The 16,449-nt window shown below is 53.5% G+C and overlaps 1 protein-coding gene across 9 annotated transcripts; it reads left to right on the plus strand.

Annotated features, from left to right (window-relative positions):
* Positions 1 to 444: 444 nt before the first annotated feature.
* Rnf44 (ring finger protein 44) lies at positions 445 to 15,684 on the plus strand. Of its 9 annotated transcripts, none has more exons than XM_075969568.1 (11): positions 445 to 581; positions 10,097 to 10,247; positions 10,392 to 10,623; positions 11,216 to 11,383; positions 11,776 to 11,952; positions 12,042 to 12,203; positions 12,292 to 12,419; positions 12,652 to 12,739; positions 12,820 to 12,941; positions 13,016 to 13,115; positions 13,239 to 15,684. In XM_075969568.1, exons 2-11 carry the CDS (start codon positions 10,141 to 10,143, stop codon positions 13,299 to 13,301), a joined length of 1,347 nt encoding a protein of 448 aa, XP_075825683.1. In that variant the 5' UTR covers positions 445 to 581; positions 10,097 to 10,140; the 3' UTR covers positions 13,302 to 15,684. The 9 variants fall into 9 exon arrangements, with proteins under 9 accessions (XP_075825683.1, XP_075825685.1, XP_075825684.1 ...); XM_075969570.1 differs by lacking the exon at positions 445 to 581 and adding an exon at positions 2,178 to 2,327; XM_075969569.1 differs by lacking the exon at positions 445 to 581 and adding an exon at positions 6,031 to 6,280.
* The last annotated feature ends 765 nt before the right edge of the window (positions 15,685 to 16,449 follow it).

Consider the following 16,449-nt stretch of genomic DNA (forward strand, 5'->3'; position numbering starts at 1 on the left):
AACCTTCACAATGCTTCGCCCGGGCCGCACGCCCGCCTCCCCCCCTTCGTCCGCGATGGTGCGGCCCGGTAGGCCCATTGTTCGCCGCAGGGGGAACCGACGATCAGTTTGAGCGGTTCGCCCGCGCTGAAGGGGCGTGTCCAGATTCCCCGGGCCGGTCCTCCCCCGCTCCGCGTTGGTGAGGCCCGACCAGCCCATTGCGCCACCAAGCAGGGAGTTCACCGAGGGGGCGTGTCCGGACGCCCCGCCCAAGTCCTCCCCCTCGCCGCGATGGTACGGCCCGAAGGGCCCATCTCCTGCGAGTGAGGCGGGGCGCGATAGTCTACTCGATCGCGTTGCACCTGCGATCCCGGGAACACGCCTACCCAGACGCTCCGCCCCTGTCCCCCCTGTTCGCGATGGTGCGACCCGACAAGCCCATCGCGAGCTCTAGGGAGGGGGAGACGGCGAGCAGGGTCCACTGTGGGAGCAGGGGGAGGGCCGCGGCCGGCGGCTTGCTAGCCGCAGCCGGAGCAGGACCGGGCTTCTCCGGGAGCGACGCGCCGCCGCCTAGTGGGGGTGGAGCCCAGCCGTGGCCCCAGGTAACGCCCGGGCGCGGGCCGCTGTGGATGCGGCGGGAGGTGCGGGCCCTTCGGTGAGGCCTCGCCGGCCCCAATCGCCGCTGCGGCCGGTCCGCTCGGTCCAAGTGCTAGGGCGCCCGGCTGGAGTAGTTTCTCCGAGCTCTGCGCTCGCCTGGTGGGGCTCCAGCGCGGATCCTGTGTCTTGTGGCCCCGTGTGGGTCCCTAACATTTCTCCCTTTGGCGGCCAAAGTGGCTGGAGGTCCAAGAAACAGCACTAACCCGGGCCCATCGCTGTATTAGTGATGTCCGAACCCCGAGAGGTCGAGAGTCGGTTTGCATCTTGCCCAGTCGAAAAGCGTTTCCTGTCCGAGCCCCACTAGGCTTGAGTGGAGCTGGTGCTGGGGGCCAGGGAGGAAAGGAATTGGGGGTGAGGGTACGAAACGTAAGGAAATGGGGTATTGGCCCTTATAGGCACTGCACTCCTGTAGCCCCAAGTTTTCTTCTCAGTGGTGTAATGCTTTCGTATCCGACTGCAGATTGAGCGATTCCAGTGGTGAGATGTACGCAGTGTAGGGAGGGGTGAATGAGTTAAAAAAAAAAAAAAACCAACCAGCATACACCCAAAGTTCACACATCCCACTGCAGACACAACCAGGGAATCACACCGTCAGTTGCATATCCACCGCGAGCCACCTAGGGAGGTAGGTACAGGTACTCTCGTCCTGTGGTTACCTCTGGACAAACAGCCTCTCACGGAGGTTAGGGAAGCCCGCAAGGTCACAGAGCCCCTAAGAGCCAGAGGAGCCTGCATCCAACCATTAGTATAGTCCTGTCTTCTTTACATTCAGCAGGTGAACAGTGCCACAGTTATTGGCGTTGTCATTGACCCCGTTTTACAGATGAGAGCCTAAGATGCAGAGAAGAGAAGTCTCCCTGAGTGGTGCTCTCATGATCACAAGACCCAGAATACATCTGCACGGACCCACACACTCCGCTCCTTGCCCATCTGCACAAATAGTCGGTTATTTGGAGAGGCAAAGCTTGGGGTTAATCCTTGCCCAAAACAGAGAGGATGTAAAACAGGCCTCTCAAAACTCTCCCTGGTGTACTAGGCTCTGGGCTCTAGTCTGATGCTTGGTGATACTTTGAGACGTCTGAGTCCCAAGCTGGCCATGGTGTGCTATGTGTCCCAAGGTCCCAATTGCATGTTCCCTTAGTTTTGGGAAGGTTGTATCCTGCCTCTATGAATGAAGATTCTAGGAGCCAAGAAAGAAAGCAATGGAAGAAAGCCTCACTCAGAAGGGAGGCAGCCAGTCTTCTGGCTCTGATAGGAGGTGGGAACCCTGGCTTGGCAAGGCCCTCTTAGGAAAGAGTACTAGCACTTTCTTCCTGTTTCAGCTTGTCAGGGTACAGCTCGCATGCAGGAGAGGCTGAGGAGGAAGCTGGAATGCAACAGCAAGTGCTTGGCACTTGGATCCTGCTGCCCTCTCCCGCTCTCGTCTGCCACCTCAGGCCACTTGCTAGGTCCTGAGCTGTGCTCTTCTTTTGCCCCAGGAACATCTGTACTTTTGATCATTGCAAAGTCTCGGGGATGTGTAAGGGTCATCTTTCACCTCGGTTGCCTCTTCTGTGCAGTGGGGCATTTGCTCTTCGCTCACTGAGATGATGAGGGTGAGCCGCCTGAGGACTGTCTACAGAGCCCCTTAGTGCTCACTGGAAGTGAGGCAGCTTTCTGCAACCCACTGGGCCAGCCTTCCTGGTTCTGCGGTGAGTGCAGTTACTTCCTCTCTCTGAGAGTAAGCAATACCTAACTACTGGGGGATAGGCTGTCATAAGAGGCACACAATAGGTATGAGGGCCACACCCCACAGGGGATTGAGCTCTGATGAGGAAGAGGCACACAGAGGGCCACACTGGGATCCCAAGGCATAGGATTTTGAAGACTAGTCCAGATTGCTGTCTTCTATTGAAAATTTAGGAAACTTGGTAAAATTCTTCTCTCTTCTGCTGATACAATTTTGCGTATGGCCAAGAAAGATCTTCAGGTTTGGAGGTGTCTGGGGCATCTGTTCCTGGGGAGAGATTGACTGTGGGCTTCTAGGGCCAGGCCCAGACTGAGTAGATCAACAAAGAGGGTCCTGTATTGGGAAAGAGATTGCCTGGCCACGTAGGGACAACCCAGAGTATCTTTGGCCATTTGTGGCTCACTGGGAGCCAGGTCACAGATGAATCTGAACCCTGCAGGAACTGCAGGATGTTCTCATGGAGATAGCCCTATCCACAGCATGATCATAGTTCTGTTGGGTCTGGGAAGCCAGAATAGACCTAACAGGCTAGGAAAGGCACAGGGGAGCTGTCTGGCTGTGTCTAGAGCTGTAAAGGATCTGCCAGACATGGGTAGGTGATGTTGAAGACATACTAGGAAAAGAAAATGATACATGGGCCGGACTTGGGTTTAAAAGCCCATAACTGGATTGTGAATGGAGGGTAGATTTTTTTTGTTTCTGTGTGTGAGCATGCACGCTCGCTGTCTGTTTGGTGAGTGCGTATGTGTGCTGATGTGTGAGGGTATGAGTTCAATCCTGGATGGCATTCGTCCGGCACTGTCCATCCTTTGTAAGACAGGGTTTGGAGCTAACCAGCTAGTCTTGGCTGACTGGCTGGCTGGCTGGCTGGCTGGCTGGCTGGCTGGCTGGCTGGGTGCTGTCCAGAAAGCCCTGGGGATCCACCTGTCTCCGTGTTTCTTTATGTGTATTGTGTGGATGGAACTCAGGTTCTCAAACTTGCCTGGCAAGTACTTTAGTGACAACTATCTCTGTAAGTCTCTGAGGGAAGAAAATAGTAATCTCTGCTCAGGCAAGTCAGTTCACTTCTAGGACCTTCAGCTCCTCACCCATACATCGAGGCAAAGGCATTCCTGTGGTGCCACATTCCTAGTAAAGGCTGGATTTCAGTACACTGCAAACAATACCCCCTTCAGCCAGGAGGGGATTGTTGAATGAGACGGTGACTGTGACAGGGTTTTCTCTGATTCAATGACGCAGAGTAAAGGTCAGGGTCAGTTCAGCTCCTGTAGCAGAGGAGGTGGGAGTGGAACCCTGAAAAGCAGGAAGGAGGAATTGATTTCTAGAAAAGGAAAGGCTCCTACAGCAGAAGGGGGCCAGGCACAGCTAGCCAGAAGGAAGACCATTGTGGTGCAGGAATGGTTAGAAGAGGGTAAGCCCAAGAGACTGATCGGGGGAGCTTACTAAGGTTGCCTCCAAGGCCAGTGTGCATCGGTGGCAGAGGAGCCACTGCAGGCTCCTCCCATAGAAGCATCAGTCAGGGTACAGATGGAAGCATCTTTGAGCACGGGCAGGATTTCTAGCTGCTTGTGATTGATGGAGACAAGAATTGATAGGAGCAAACAGAGAACATCACTTTGCATGTCCACGCCTAAGTTCACACGCATTTGTAGACAGAGTAGAATTCCAAGTTGCATCTGTGCCACTGCGCCATTAACTTGATCTCCTGTTGCTTAGAGATCTGCAAATTGCCCCCAGGTGCCATCTTGTCATCATGCTGCTGGCTGCACATCCACAGTGTGATTAGTTGGTCTGAAGGACTTTCTAAGCCAAAGATTGTTCCCCAGTTTCCTTCTGGAGTCTTTCCATTGGCTGCTTTTCCTGAAGAGAGATTTTCATTCTAAGGGAATGAAAATTTTAATGCCTTAAAATCGGGCTTATAAAGTACTAGAGAGGTAGCTCAGCAGTTAAGAGCACTAGCTGCTCTTACAGAAGACCAGGGTTCAGTTCCCAGCACCCACAGCAGTTGACTCACAACTACCTGTAACTCCAGTTCCAAGGAGTCCAATGACCTCCTCCGGACTCTACAGACAATGCCTGAACTGGGTGCACAAACATACACTTAGGTATACACTCATACATACACATAAAATAATAAAATCTTTAAAAAAATAGACCTAAGATTTATTTTATGATTTGCAGCAAATTTTTCAATAGGTTGTACTGCCTAGAATTTGTGTTTTGAGACAGGATTCCTGTGTAACCCTAGCTGTCCTGGAACTCAGTCCATAGACCAGGCTCAGAGATCCACCTGCCTCTGGCTCCCAAGTGCTGGGATTAAAAGAGTGCACCACCATCGCCCCGGCTCTGACTAGAATCTTTTAAAGCAATTATATAGTTATCAAGATTTAAAAATCTGGGGATGGAGAGATGGCTCAGAGGTTAAGAGCATTACCTGCTCTTCCAAAGGTCCTGAGTTCAATTCCCAGCAACCACATGGTGGCTCACAACCTTCTGTAATGAGGTCTGGTGCCCTCTTCTGGCCTGCAGGCATATACACAGACAGAATATTGTATACATAATAAATAAATATTTTAAAAAAAAGGTTTAAAAATCTGGGGCTGGAGATGGCTCAGAGGTTAAAAGCACTGGCTGCTCTCCCAGAGGTCCTGAATTTAATTCCCACAACTGTCTGTAATGGGATCTGGCGCCCTCTTCTGGCCTGCAGGCATACATGCAGACGGAACACTGTAACACTGTATACATACTAATAAATCAATCTTTTTAAAAAATTAAAAATCTGAACCAGGAGAAGTAATATATGCCTATAATTCCAGTACTTGGGAGGTAGAGGCAAGAGGATCAGGAGTTTGAGGGTAGGCTGAGACATAAGACTGTCTAAAAACTAATAACAAAGAAAATTAAAATCTGCCCTCCTGAACAGATGCACCTTGTTAATTACCGTATGCTTTCACAAATACTATATGCAGATACAATGGCCCACGAAACTAATGATACTGTTACATCTTGTTCAGCAAAATGGTTTCATTTTTTAAATACTTGTGGGATGTATCCACTAAGTATAAAGTGAGTGCACCCGATCCTAGAGCCTGCTGCATAGGTTTAACAAATGTTGCCATTTTGTCCCGACATCTTGTTCTGGGTTGGTGGGCGTTGGAGGAGTCCAGTTCCTACAGACCATCCTTGTAGACACGTGCATTAGGTAATTCTGGTGTTCTGCAAACCCCGTCCCCACTTTGTATGCCTGGGAGACATCCCAAGGAGACTGAGCCACTACTTCAGCTTGGGTCCATGTCTCTGTTCTCTCGCGCTTCAGTTGTTAACTGGGTGTGTGACACGTTTGTTGTTTGGCTTTTGAAGACAAGGTCTTAGTACCCTTGGCTGGCCTGGAACTCGGTTTGTAGACCAGGCTGGCCTCGAACGCTCGTCTCTGGTACTGCTTGTCAAACTGTTGGGAGGCCTAGAAAACTAACTTCCCTGGCTTGCTACAGCCAGCTCTTCCGACTTCAGCTCAACTAGAGCCTCCCCCACCCCTTTCCACCGTATCCCTCTCACCCCCAACCCCCACCCGACCCCCGGCTGCCCTGGGGACGGGGTAGCAAAGTGTTTCTATGACGTCAACATGCGCAGGGCCAATCCCCCTCCGCCCGCCCAGGAAACGTTTAGTCGTTTGCATGGGGCGTCAGTCATTGGTCTCTTGGGCCTTCTGGGCTGTCGCAGCTTTTTAAAGGCGCTGCATAACGGAACAGAAAGCCGGAGAGGCAGAGGCGCGGTGGGCTATGAGGTCATCGCCGGCCTGCGGGGCTCGGGAGTGACGTCACCTCCGGGAAGCGTGCCGGCCGGGACTGAGGGCGGTCCTCTAACCTCGGCTGCGTGAGAAGCTGCGGGCCCCTCAGAGGCCGCGGCCCTAAGAAGGTAACCATGACAGTTTAGTGCGCGCCGTGGCCCCGAACTCGGGGGTGCCCCGTCCTTCACCTGCGACCTGGCCGTGGGGGCTTTCAACTATATGAGGTGGGGGCTAGGAGGCTTTTTTAACCCGGTTTTCAAGATGGCGACCCGCTAGTCACGTGCCGCTCGCAGAACGCGATTGGCCGGCGCGGCGCCGAGGGGCGGGGCCTGAGGCGGGGCGGGCACCGGCTCCTGCCGCTGATGTTTGCTTGAGCGTCCTGGCGCGCCCCCGCGCTGCGCGTCCTCGCCGCTCCGAATGTTGTGAATCAAACGTGGGGCTGGTTCCATCCGGCCGCCGCGGACAGTTCTTAAAGGGCCAGCCCGCCGGATCGCACAGCTGCGTCCTGCGCCGCCCTCCTCTCGGGTCCGGGCCGGGGAAGCCAGAGCAGGCTCGAGAAGGAGCCGGCGCTCCACCATCCGCACCCCGCATCGCGAACAAAGGAGCCCGCGTGTTGTGGGACGGCTGCCGGTGAGTCGGGCCAGACCCCTAACTTCGGACCCGCACCCCGGAACTCTGACTCCCTCGGGGGCTTTCTCTGGTTTGCCGGCTTCGTGGGCGTCGATCCTGGGCTGTCGGGGTCGGCGCGACGACGGTGAGGCCCCTGGGCCAGGTGCTGCCTGGGGCTACCTAGACTCGGCCAGGCCACCCCTCTGCGGAGCGCTGCGGTGGAGGGGAAGGAGCCACCCCCTCCCCCTGCAGCCGCCACTTCCTTTGTTGTTGCTTTTGTCTCACGCCGAGCACATGGTCCGGGATCCTCGGTTCTTAAAGTCACAGCGCTCTAGTCCTTGTGCTGCTGCCTGGCCTCGTCCCTCAGTGTTCCTCCGAGTGAGGCACTAAGGAGTAAGAGGGGGTCAGCGGAGTCTCTCCTGGGACAGGTGTGCATGCCTCGACCCCGGTCCCCAGGGAGGGGCGGCTTTGGAAGCTTGCTGGAACCCCACTGCCTGCGTCTGGCCTTTTTAGGGAGGAGCTTGAACCTTGGGGACTTTGTTTTCCTCCCCCACTAATGTGAACATCTGGTTTCTCTGGCATTTTAGGGGCGCTCTGGGGAGATTTCGATCCCGGTTTTAATTTGTTGCAACTGAGACTTAGCGAAAACTAAAGGAGTTCTTTAACCAAGGTCACCCAGGGAGTCTAAACTGGCCAAGGTGTGGTGGTCCCACTCCAATGCTTCCGTGGTTTTCCTGCGAGTTGGGAAGCTCCTGCTTTAGAGTTGGGCCAGCGGGTCAGGGAGGGGGAGGTTGTCTTCCCGCCTAAGCCTGGTCTTGGTCTTGGGGTCTAGCTTTGCTGGTCTGCTAGAAGAGAGCGTCTTTTTTGCAAACAGACTCCACGCCGGGGTCAAATACGTGCTTGGAACATTGTATTCGGCTGACAGGGTTGTGGACTCATGGGGGTAGGATCAGACTTAGGGCAGTTTACACAACTTCTTAAAGAGCACAGTGAAAGAGGTGTGGAAAGTAGTGTTGCTGGTTGACCTTGACTGTGTCACTAGGTCCAGCTCAGTCTGTTGCGCGGCTCCAGAACAGCTACTCACAGGTACTGAAAGAGACTGTGTCTGTGTGCCTCTAGGAGTCTGGTTTTTCCTCTGGCCACTGTCATCTTGAGAGGACTAGGTCTGGGTCTAGGGAGCCAGCCAGGACCAGTTCTGTTCCCTGTGGTCCAGAGCAACTCTAACCGAAATGGGTGTGTCCCCTCTTTACCACATTTGTTCCTGATAGGAATTACTGAATCCCCTTCCCTCCTGGGGTACGCTGCTGGAGCAGCATGCTTCTGCATCTTCCAGCACTTCTGGTACCTCGTGTTTGCCTAGGGTGGGAGTGCAGGGCAGTGTGTCTTTCTTTCTAGAAATGATTATTTACCCTACAGCTGGCATTCACTTTAAGGACTGATTCCTCTGTTGCCTTCAGCGTGGCCCTTGATGGTTCCCTGGGGAGATGATTCTCAAGTTGTTACCATTTTTCACAGAGGAGTCTGGGGTTCAGGTACCAGAAGCCATGGGCCTAAGATCCTGGCAAAAAGTTGGGGGTGTTGTTTGTTCGGGGGTGATGCTGTTACCTTTGGCACCATCATCCACTAAATGCCCTTCTGTCTGCTGGCCTGGGGTGGGCCAGGCATCTTGTTTCAGTGTTGGGGGTGGGTTACTCCTGGCCCTTGTTGGTGGCTGGCCTGGAATTAGGAAGTGAGAACCTATGTGTTAGAGTGTATATAGTTAGCCCCAGCCAGGGGTCACAAAGCCAGTGACCAAAGATAACCAGGTGCAGAGTGGACAGGATTCAGAGAGAAGACCCATTTTCTGACTGAGGAGGAGAGGTGCTCCATCCCCCTTTAAGTCTTACTTAGAGACTAGGATTTGTAGGGAATGATTTATAATCTCTCAGTCTTCACTCACTGGCCCCACCCTGTCGTCACTGCAAGACTGTGCTTTTCCACAGACTGGGTAGTGTGGAGAAGGTGCTCTCCTGTGCAGAGTTCTGGGTAAAGGAAATGGTTCTTTGCATGTTAGCTGGAATGACTAAGGTGCTTAACTGGCTTTACTGCCTTGCTGCGTCAGCAGGTGGCAACATTTGCAACTGGACATCAGACATACATAGGTTTGTTGGTTGAAAGAGTAGGAAGGCCTCCTTGTAGCAGTAATGGCAAAGAACTGACCCAGTGCAATAAACTCTATAGTGTCTCAGGGACCAATGGATTTTCTTTTTTTTCTTTTTTTAATATTTATTATGTATACAATATTCTATCAGTGTGTATGCCTGCAGGCCAGAAGAGGGCACCAGACCCCATTTGACAGATGGTTGTGAGCCACCATGTGGTTGCTGGGAATTGAACTCAGAACCTTTGGTAGAGCAGGCAATGCTCTTAACCTCTGAGCTATCTCTCCAGCCTCCCGATGGATTTTAGAGTGTTCTTGCCAAGTCTTCATCCTGACTGAGTTAGTGGATGGAAGCCTGAGGTTTACCCTGCTTTCCCACCTGGTCCTCCTGTGACCCTAAAGAGGAGACCCTGCCCTGACCCGTTCCTACTCATCTTCCTCTCAGATTCATCTTTTTTCAAAAGGCTCTGCTTCCCACATTGGGATCTATATGGGGTCCCAGAGCAAGGACCTGGATGCTTGCCAGAGCCAGCATGCTTGCTCCTGGCAAGTTTCTTTCCTGGGCCTAATGAAGCCTTGAGGTGGCCTTCACTGTCAGAAGCAAGATGGGGGGGGGGGGGGCAGGCTTGAAGTTGCTCTATTTCCTAGCTTCAACGTGTGTGTGGGACCTGGGGCAGTGAGTCTCTTCTGCCGAGTCTGCTACAAACTTTCCGTAATTAATGGGTGCTGTCCCAGCTGAGTGTGCCCCAGGGTGAAGGGCGAAGGAGAGAAAATGGTGTCTGACCTTAGACCAAGAGTTTCCAAGGGTAGAAATGGGTCAGGCCATGTTACCTAGCACTTGAGAATGAGTCCCAGGCCTTCTTCCTCTTTAGCCTGTTGTATAAAAGGGGAACCTGACTCTCCCACAAGCCCCATCTGCCTGGAGATGTAGTCCCTGACTGAGGCAAAGGAAGCTTCCTGCAGCCAGAGCCTCACTGGAGCCCCTGGTCCTGAAGCATACTGGTCTGGTCTCTGAATTTACTGTGTTCTAAGATTTGATCCCACTTCCCAGAGCAGGAAGCTAGTCTAGCCTGTCAGCCCTGGACCCCAGGCTCTAGAGGAGGACCTGTCCAGTTTTTGTCTGCCTCACCATTCCTAATTGCACAAGCAGCTGGATTTTCCTATCCCTCTATGTCTTTCTCTACTTGCCTCCTAGGGTTGTGAGCCCCGGCCCAGCCCCTCCACCTCCCTGCTCCCCTGATGAGACCACGGGTTTTGGCAGTGACTAAGTGGCCACCCTCTGCCCTTGTGGGTCACTGGCAACTCTCTACAAGACCTAGCAGCAGTCCAGGCCAGCTCTGGGGAAGGTAGGAAGAAGTCTCCATCTCTATTCAAGGGCAGCCATCTTGGCTTGGGTTCATGGACAGAGGGGTGGGCCCTAGGGCCCTGAACTCTCTCTGCTTTCTAGTGTGGATTATGACCCTGTCTTCCCTCCCTGCATTATAAATGAGTGGCGCTCCTCTGTCCTGTTGGGGCTCCTCTGTGTGGTGCAGCCTTGGCCACGAGGGGCCCCTGGCCAGCCCACCTACCCAGGATGAGCACTTCCCCTCCCAGCAGCTGCTGCCCCGACCATCACACCTCTCTGTAGAGGAGCACCGAGCCTCAGCTCCTGCCGGCAGGAGCCCACGAATGCTGCACCCGGCCACCCAGCAGAGCCCGTTCATGGTTGATCTCCACGAACAGGTAGGAAGGACAGCTCTTAGTTCACCCACCCCCACCCCCAGCTTCTATCAAACTGATTTTTAAGAAACAGATTCTCGGGCTGGAGAAGTGGCTCAGAGGTTCAGCATACTGGCTGCTCTTCCAGAGGTCCTGAGTTCAATTCCCAGCAACCACATAATGTCTCATAACCATCTGCGATGAGATCTGGTGCCCTCTTCTGGCATGGAGGTGTTCATGCGGGAGGAATATTGTATACATAATAAATAAATCTTGAAAGAAAAAAAAAGAAAAAAGGAAACAGATTCTCTCTTGCTGTACTTGGCCTGTTAGTCCACAGCAGGGGTGAAGGGAGGGTCTTCCCTGGGTGCCTACAAGGATTCATTAGGACACAAGTGCTGCACAACAGGACTTCTTTGTATTTTGAGACAGGGTCTCACTATGTGACCCTGGCTGGTCTGGAACTCTGGAAGTAGACCAGGCTGACCTCATGTCCCAGAGATCTGCCTGCCTCTTCTGCCTCCTGTGTGCTGGCATTATAGGCAATGCCTGGCCTTGTCCAGGACTCTTTCTCGAAAGGTTGCCCTCCCTACAGTGCCTGATGCTCTCTCCACAGGTGCACCAGGGGCCTGTCCCTCTGTCCTACACAGTTACCACAGTGACCACCCAAGGCTTCCCCTTGCCTACAAGCCAACACATCCCTGGCTGCAGTGCCCAGCAGCTCCCAGCATGCTCCGTGATGTTCAGTGGGCAGCACTACCCCCTCTGCTGCCTCCCACCTCCAGTGAGTAAATGCTTTCTTCTCCTGCCCCAGGTACATGCCACACTGTCCATCCCAGCAGGTATGAGCACAGGTGCCCTAGGAACTGAGTTAAATGCCTGTGCAGACTGTCAATGTATTAGTTTGGCCTTCCGGCCATGGCCCTTCCCAGAGTAATGTGTTTGTGTTCCCACAGAGGTATGTGGCAGTTTAGAGGTCAGGGACCTTTCTGTAACAGCGCCTGCCGTATACAACTGCAGTAGAGGCTGTGGGATGGCACCCTGCCTTGGCGGCCTAGGGCAGGGATGGGGCTTGCAAAGCCGCTGTAGCTCCTGGGTTTGTGTACAGTAAGACCCTTTAGCTGGGGGTGTTCCCTGGCCTCCTTGGTGCATAGGCCCAGTTTTGCTCTCTCTCAGCAGCTGATCCAAGCATGTACCATGCAGCAGCTCCCTGTGCCCTACCATACCTACCCCCACCTCATCTCCAGTGACCACTACATTCTTCACCCCCCACCACCGGCCCCACCGCCTCAACCTACCCACATGGCACCACTCGGGCAGTTTGTGTCCCTGCAGACCCAGCACCCACGTCTGGTGAGTTTGGGGTGATGAGGGGGAATGCAGAGTGGGAAAGGCAAGGATTTTATTGTAAGCAGCTGGCTGACCCATCCCTTCCTCTCCAGTCCCTGCAGCGTCTGGACAATGATATGGACCTTCGAGGGGATCAGCACCCCTTAGGTAGCTTCACTTACTCCACCTCTGCCACTGGCCCAGCCTTGTCACCCTCAGTGCCCCTTCACTACCTACCCCATGAGCCACTACACCAGGAGCTGTCCTTTGGTGTGGTAAGTGCCACCCCGTCCCTCTAGCCGGGCCTAGGGCAGCGAGCCGACCGGCCTCCAGTTGACCTGCTGCACCTGTTCCTGTTTGCAGCCATATTCTCACATGATGCCACGGAGACTGAGCACACAGAGATACCGTCTACAGCAGCCGCTGCCGCCACCGCCGCCACCCCCACCACCACCACCATCTTATTACCCAAGCTTCCTCCCCTACTTCCTGTAAGTACCAGCGTAACTTCCCTAGAGCCATTAGGCCTTGTTTTCTAGGACCCCATAGCTCTGGTCGCCCACCCACACAGTGGTTGACCCTGCCTCTCTTCCAGTGTGCTCGAACAAGCACCACCGTCCTGATTTGACCCATGCAGAGCTCTGTACCTTGTTTGCATTTGGGGGTGGGGGTGCTTAGTGCTGTCTACCTCTGCTGACCTGCACTCTGGGGGCTCCCCTCTAGTTCAATGCTGCCAATGTCACCAACCACCATGGGCCCCACCATCAGCCTGGATCTGGATGTGGATGACGTGGAGATGGAGAACTATGAGGTCTGTGATGCCTGAGCTGGGAGGTGGAGTCTGGGAGACCTCCAGCTCTAGTGCTACTGACCTCCCTTGCCTGGCTCTAGGCCCTCCTGAACCTGGCTGAGCGACTGGGAGATGCCAAGCCCCGCGGCCTCACCAAAGCAGACATAGAGCAGCTGCCGTCATACCGCTTTAACCCTGACAGCCATCAGTCTGAGCAGACTCTGTGAGTGTTGCACCAGGACCTCTGGGAGGGTGCTCGCTGTCGGTGTGGGGGGGTGACACTGTGCTTCTCGTCAGGTGTGTGGTCTGCTTCAGTGACTTTGAGGTGCGGCAGCTGCTCCGAGTTCTGCCCTGCAACCATGAGTTCCATGCCAAGTGTGTTGACAAGTGGTTGAAGGTAAGGCAGCCTGAGCCCGCTCCCAGGTAGCCCTGGTGGTCAGGTGTGTAGAGTTTATCGAAGTCAAATAAGTGGGGTGGGAGGTCAGGAGAGCAATCTCTGATGTGTGGCTGTTCCTCCCAGGCCAACCGGACCTGTCCCATTTGCCGGGCCGATGCCTCCGAGGTGCCCAGGGAGGCTGAGTGAGGCTCCACAGCCACCCACAAGAACCCTGCCCAAAGCTCCGGAAATGGGTGGGGGGAGGCAGGGAGTGGCCCAGGGAGAACTGTAAGGGAAGGGCCGGGCCTGTCTCAGCATTCCCACCTGCAACTTGAGAGCTGGTGCCAGGGTCAGCCCTGGAGAAGCCCCTGCAATAAGCCCCTGCGTTTGCCAAGCTCCAAAGACTCCTTCCCCAAACTGCCTGCCTGCCTGCCTGCCCGCCCGCCCGCCATAGAGCTGCCTGAGTGTCCCCAACTCAGTCTGCCTCTTAATTTGCCCTTGGGTCCTTCTTCCTGCTGGCTCTGGGAGGCAGGAGTCCATTCCCCAAGTGTGGTGGCTGGTGTGATCCCCACCCCCCAAAATGGGCAAAGGAGTAGCCACCCTGGGTCAGCTGGTCTCTTGTACTGAAGAGAAGTACTCCCTGCACAGGTGGGACTGCCAGGTCTGTGGGCAGATGGGAGCCAGAGACCATTTCCTAAGGCCCAGGACGCCAGACAGACTTGGGCAGTCGGCTCTGCCTCCACTGCTGTGCAGTGTGGGTCTGACTCCCCAGGACCCCACCCCAGGCACAGCATTCCAGCCCACCCCAGGCTGGAGGGTATCCCAGCCACGGTCTTTGAGCAAATGGGATGGGGGCTCCAAGCTGAACACATTATGTTCTGCAGGAGACAAGCCACAGTCTGGGCATGTCCTTGTGTTCCTGGTGAGTGCCCCCCACCAGGGACAGTGTCAGACCCGTGCTCGATCTTCTCCCCCTCTGTCGTTTTGCATGAACGTGAGGAACAGCAGTTTTTGTTTATTCATTTGGCCCAAAATTGCGTGTAGGGGGTATGGATATTTAGAGGTGTTTGGGGGGTTTTGTTTTTTTTTGTTTGTTTGTTTGGCTTTTTTTTGTTTTGTTTTTCCTTCTTTGGTTTAATAGGAGTGGGGTGAGGGCATAGGGACCAACCGGGACCAAATGCCCAGGGGGCAGAGGAGGGTCAGGTTGTGCCGCACCAGGCCTCCATATGAGCGTGTGGCTGGGACTGCGCTGGGCGGCTGGAAGTCACAGGGCAGGGTTGGGGGTCTGTACTCAGCTGATAACTGCCATGCACTGTACTGCACATGTCCCTAGAGCCTACCAGGGACCGATTGCTTTTCAGGGCATTTCCTCCAGCCAGGGGCTGTCTCCCACCTGCCTGGTTGAGTCTCCTCCTAGGAATCCCATGAGGACAGAGATCAGGGAGGGCGTGAACCTCCACCTGGGGGCCCCTCCCAGTCTGATCCCTTGCCCTCCAAGGTCTGGAGGAGGCTGAGTTCCCTACTCCTCCTTCCAGGTCCCATTCTTTCCCTTTCCTACCCCTGTCTGGGGTTGCTGCCCTGAGTGAACGAACCGCGTGTGGGGCCGGCACATCCTAGCAGGCAGCCATTGGCGCCTGCTGCCTCAGGGATGCTCCAACCACCCTCGTTCTCCTCAGCAGCCCTGGCTCCCTGCCTCCCACAACCCATCCTGCCAGGGGGCCCATCGGCCTGGTCCCACCCCACAAGAACCCAAAGTCTTACTGTATATAACTCCAGGTGATGTTTCTATATTTATAGCAGTGTTGAAAATCCACGTTTTACACAGAACCACCTTATCCAACCCTTCCTCACTCCAACAAAAGGTTTTTAAACCCTTGTGGTTTCCTGGGGCAGCGGAATTGGCTCATGGATTGTGTTGGCTGCAGTGATGATTCCAGCGAGCAGCTACTGTGGGGAATACACGGTTTTCATTTGTATTTTTTGTTTTGTTTTGTTTTTTTAATCATTTAAGAAAGATTTACCAAACAATTACTTAGGATGTTTGTGGTTTGCCAACCTTGCTGTAGATGCCATGTTACCAATGATTTCCTGTGGTGGGGGCTTGGCATTGTTTACTCTTTAGTTACCAACTTCTGGCCTCGGCATGACAGTGGGCACCTTCCCCCAGCACTGCTGGGCCCAGCGCCTGTGTTCTGTTGGAAAGGTTTTTATATTATATATATATAAGTAATTACACATATATATATATAAACACATGTGATTTGGGGGCCCTGTTCCTTGCACATCTTACAGTTACCTCATTTTTTCCATGTATGTATTTGAGAAAATGCTAATATATAGAGAAAATGGTTCTTAAAGCTTAAATGTGTGGTTTTTCCATCCCACTGGACTCACATTGGTTTGTAGCATTTAACATAACTAGTATGTTGTATTATATATGTGTATACGGATTGAAATTTTTAACAGATTTGTACTTTTTTTAAAATGAAAGTTGCTAGTTCTGCTTGACCAAGTAGTGCAATCATTATTTTTTTTAATATTGTTGCTGATTTCAGAGGGATATTCACTAATAAATGTATGATGTATACAAGTGCTGCCCAAGCCGCCTCTGGCCGCTCGTGTCTTCTTCCCATGAGAGGTAAAAAGTGAGGAGTACTGCGGGGGCGGGGGGTGGTGCTGCCGAGGTGGTCACAGAGCACGTGGTCCCTGCTCTGGAACCATGAAGTTAGTCAACACTGTTGGCAAGTTACAAGAGTCCATCGAACTAGCACGAGGAGATGTCCATCCCTTAGTTGTCCTAGCTTGTAGATTCTTCCTGGCCTTCTGAGGTGAGCTCATGTATCCCATGCTTGCCTCAGATTTGCTGTGAAGTGTAGCATGGTTTCTAAATGGTTTTAATAATAAACTCCTAGAGTCCATTTATTTGGAGTGAAAGCTGAAAGATCAGAGAAGCAGAGCCACTGGTGGGGTGTGTGTGTGTGTGTGTTTTGAGACAGGGTTTCTCTGTAGCTTTGGAACCTGTCCTGGAACTAGCTCTTGTAGACCAGGCTGGCCTCAAACTTACAGAGATCCTCCTGCCTCTGCCTCCCGGGTGCTGGGATTAAAGGTGTGTGCCACCACCGTCCAGCTGAACCACTGGTTCTTACCTCTACAAAATCCTCAGACTGAATGCGGTGCATGTGTGTTGGGAGGGTATCCTTTCTCTGCAAGTCCTCAGACAGAATGCCTTCCCTGTGAAACTTGAGACTGAATCTTCTGAGCTTCTGTCTCCTGTTTTATATTCCTCTCTCCACCCAACCATATCACTCCTATCTCCACCTCCCTGGTGCTGGGATTAAAGGCATGTGGTCCCAAG

This window comes from Microtus pennsylvanicus, chromosome 4 (genome assembly GCF_037038515.1).
Source record: "Microtus pennsylvanicus isolate mMicPen1 chromosome 4, mMicPen1.hap1, whole genome shotgun sequence".
NCBI classification, from domain to species: domain Eukaryota; kingdom Metazoa; phylum Chordata; class Mammalia; order Rodentia; family Cricetidae; genus Microtus; species Microtus pennsylvanicus.

What these genes read in the sequence shown, in the direction of transcription:
- Rnf44 (XM_075969568.1), top strand. Translation starts at nt 10,141, where the DNA reads ATGAGACCACGGGTTTTGGCAGTGACTAAGTGGCCACCCTCTGCCCTT. An exon ending in AGCTTCCTCCCCTACTTCCT is followed by an intron (nt 12,420 to 12,651) that starts GTAAGTACCAGC and finishes GCTCCCCTCTAG; the next exon opens with TTCAATGCTGCCAATGTCAC. An exon ending in CATCAGTCTGAGCAGACTCT is followed by an intron (nt 12,942 to 13,015) that starts GTGAGTGTTGCA and finishes GCTTCTCGTCAG; the next exon opens with GTGTGTGGTCTGCTTCAGTG.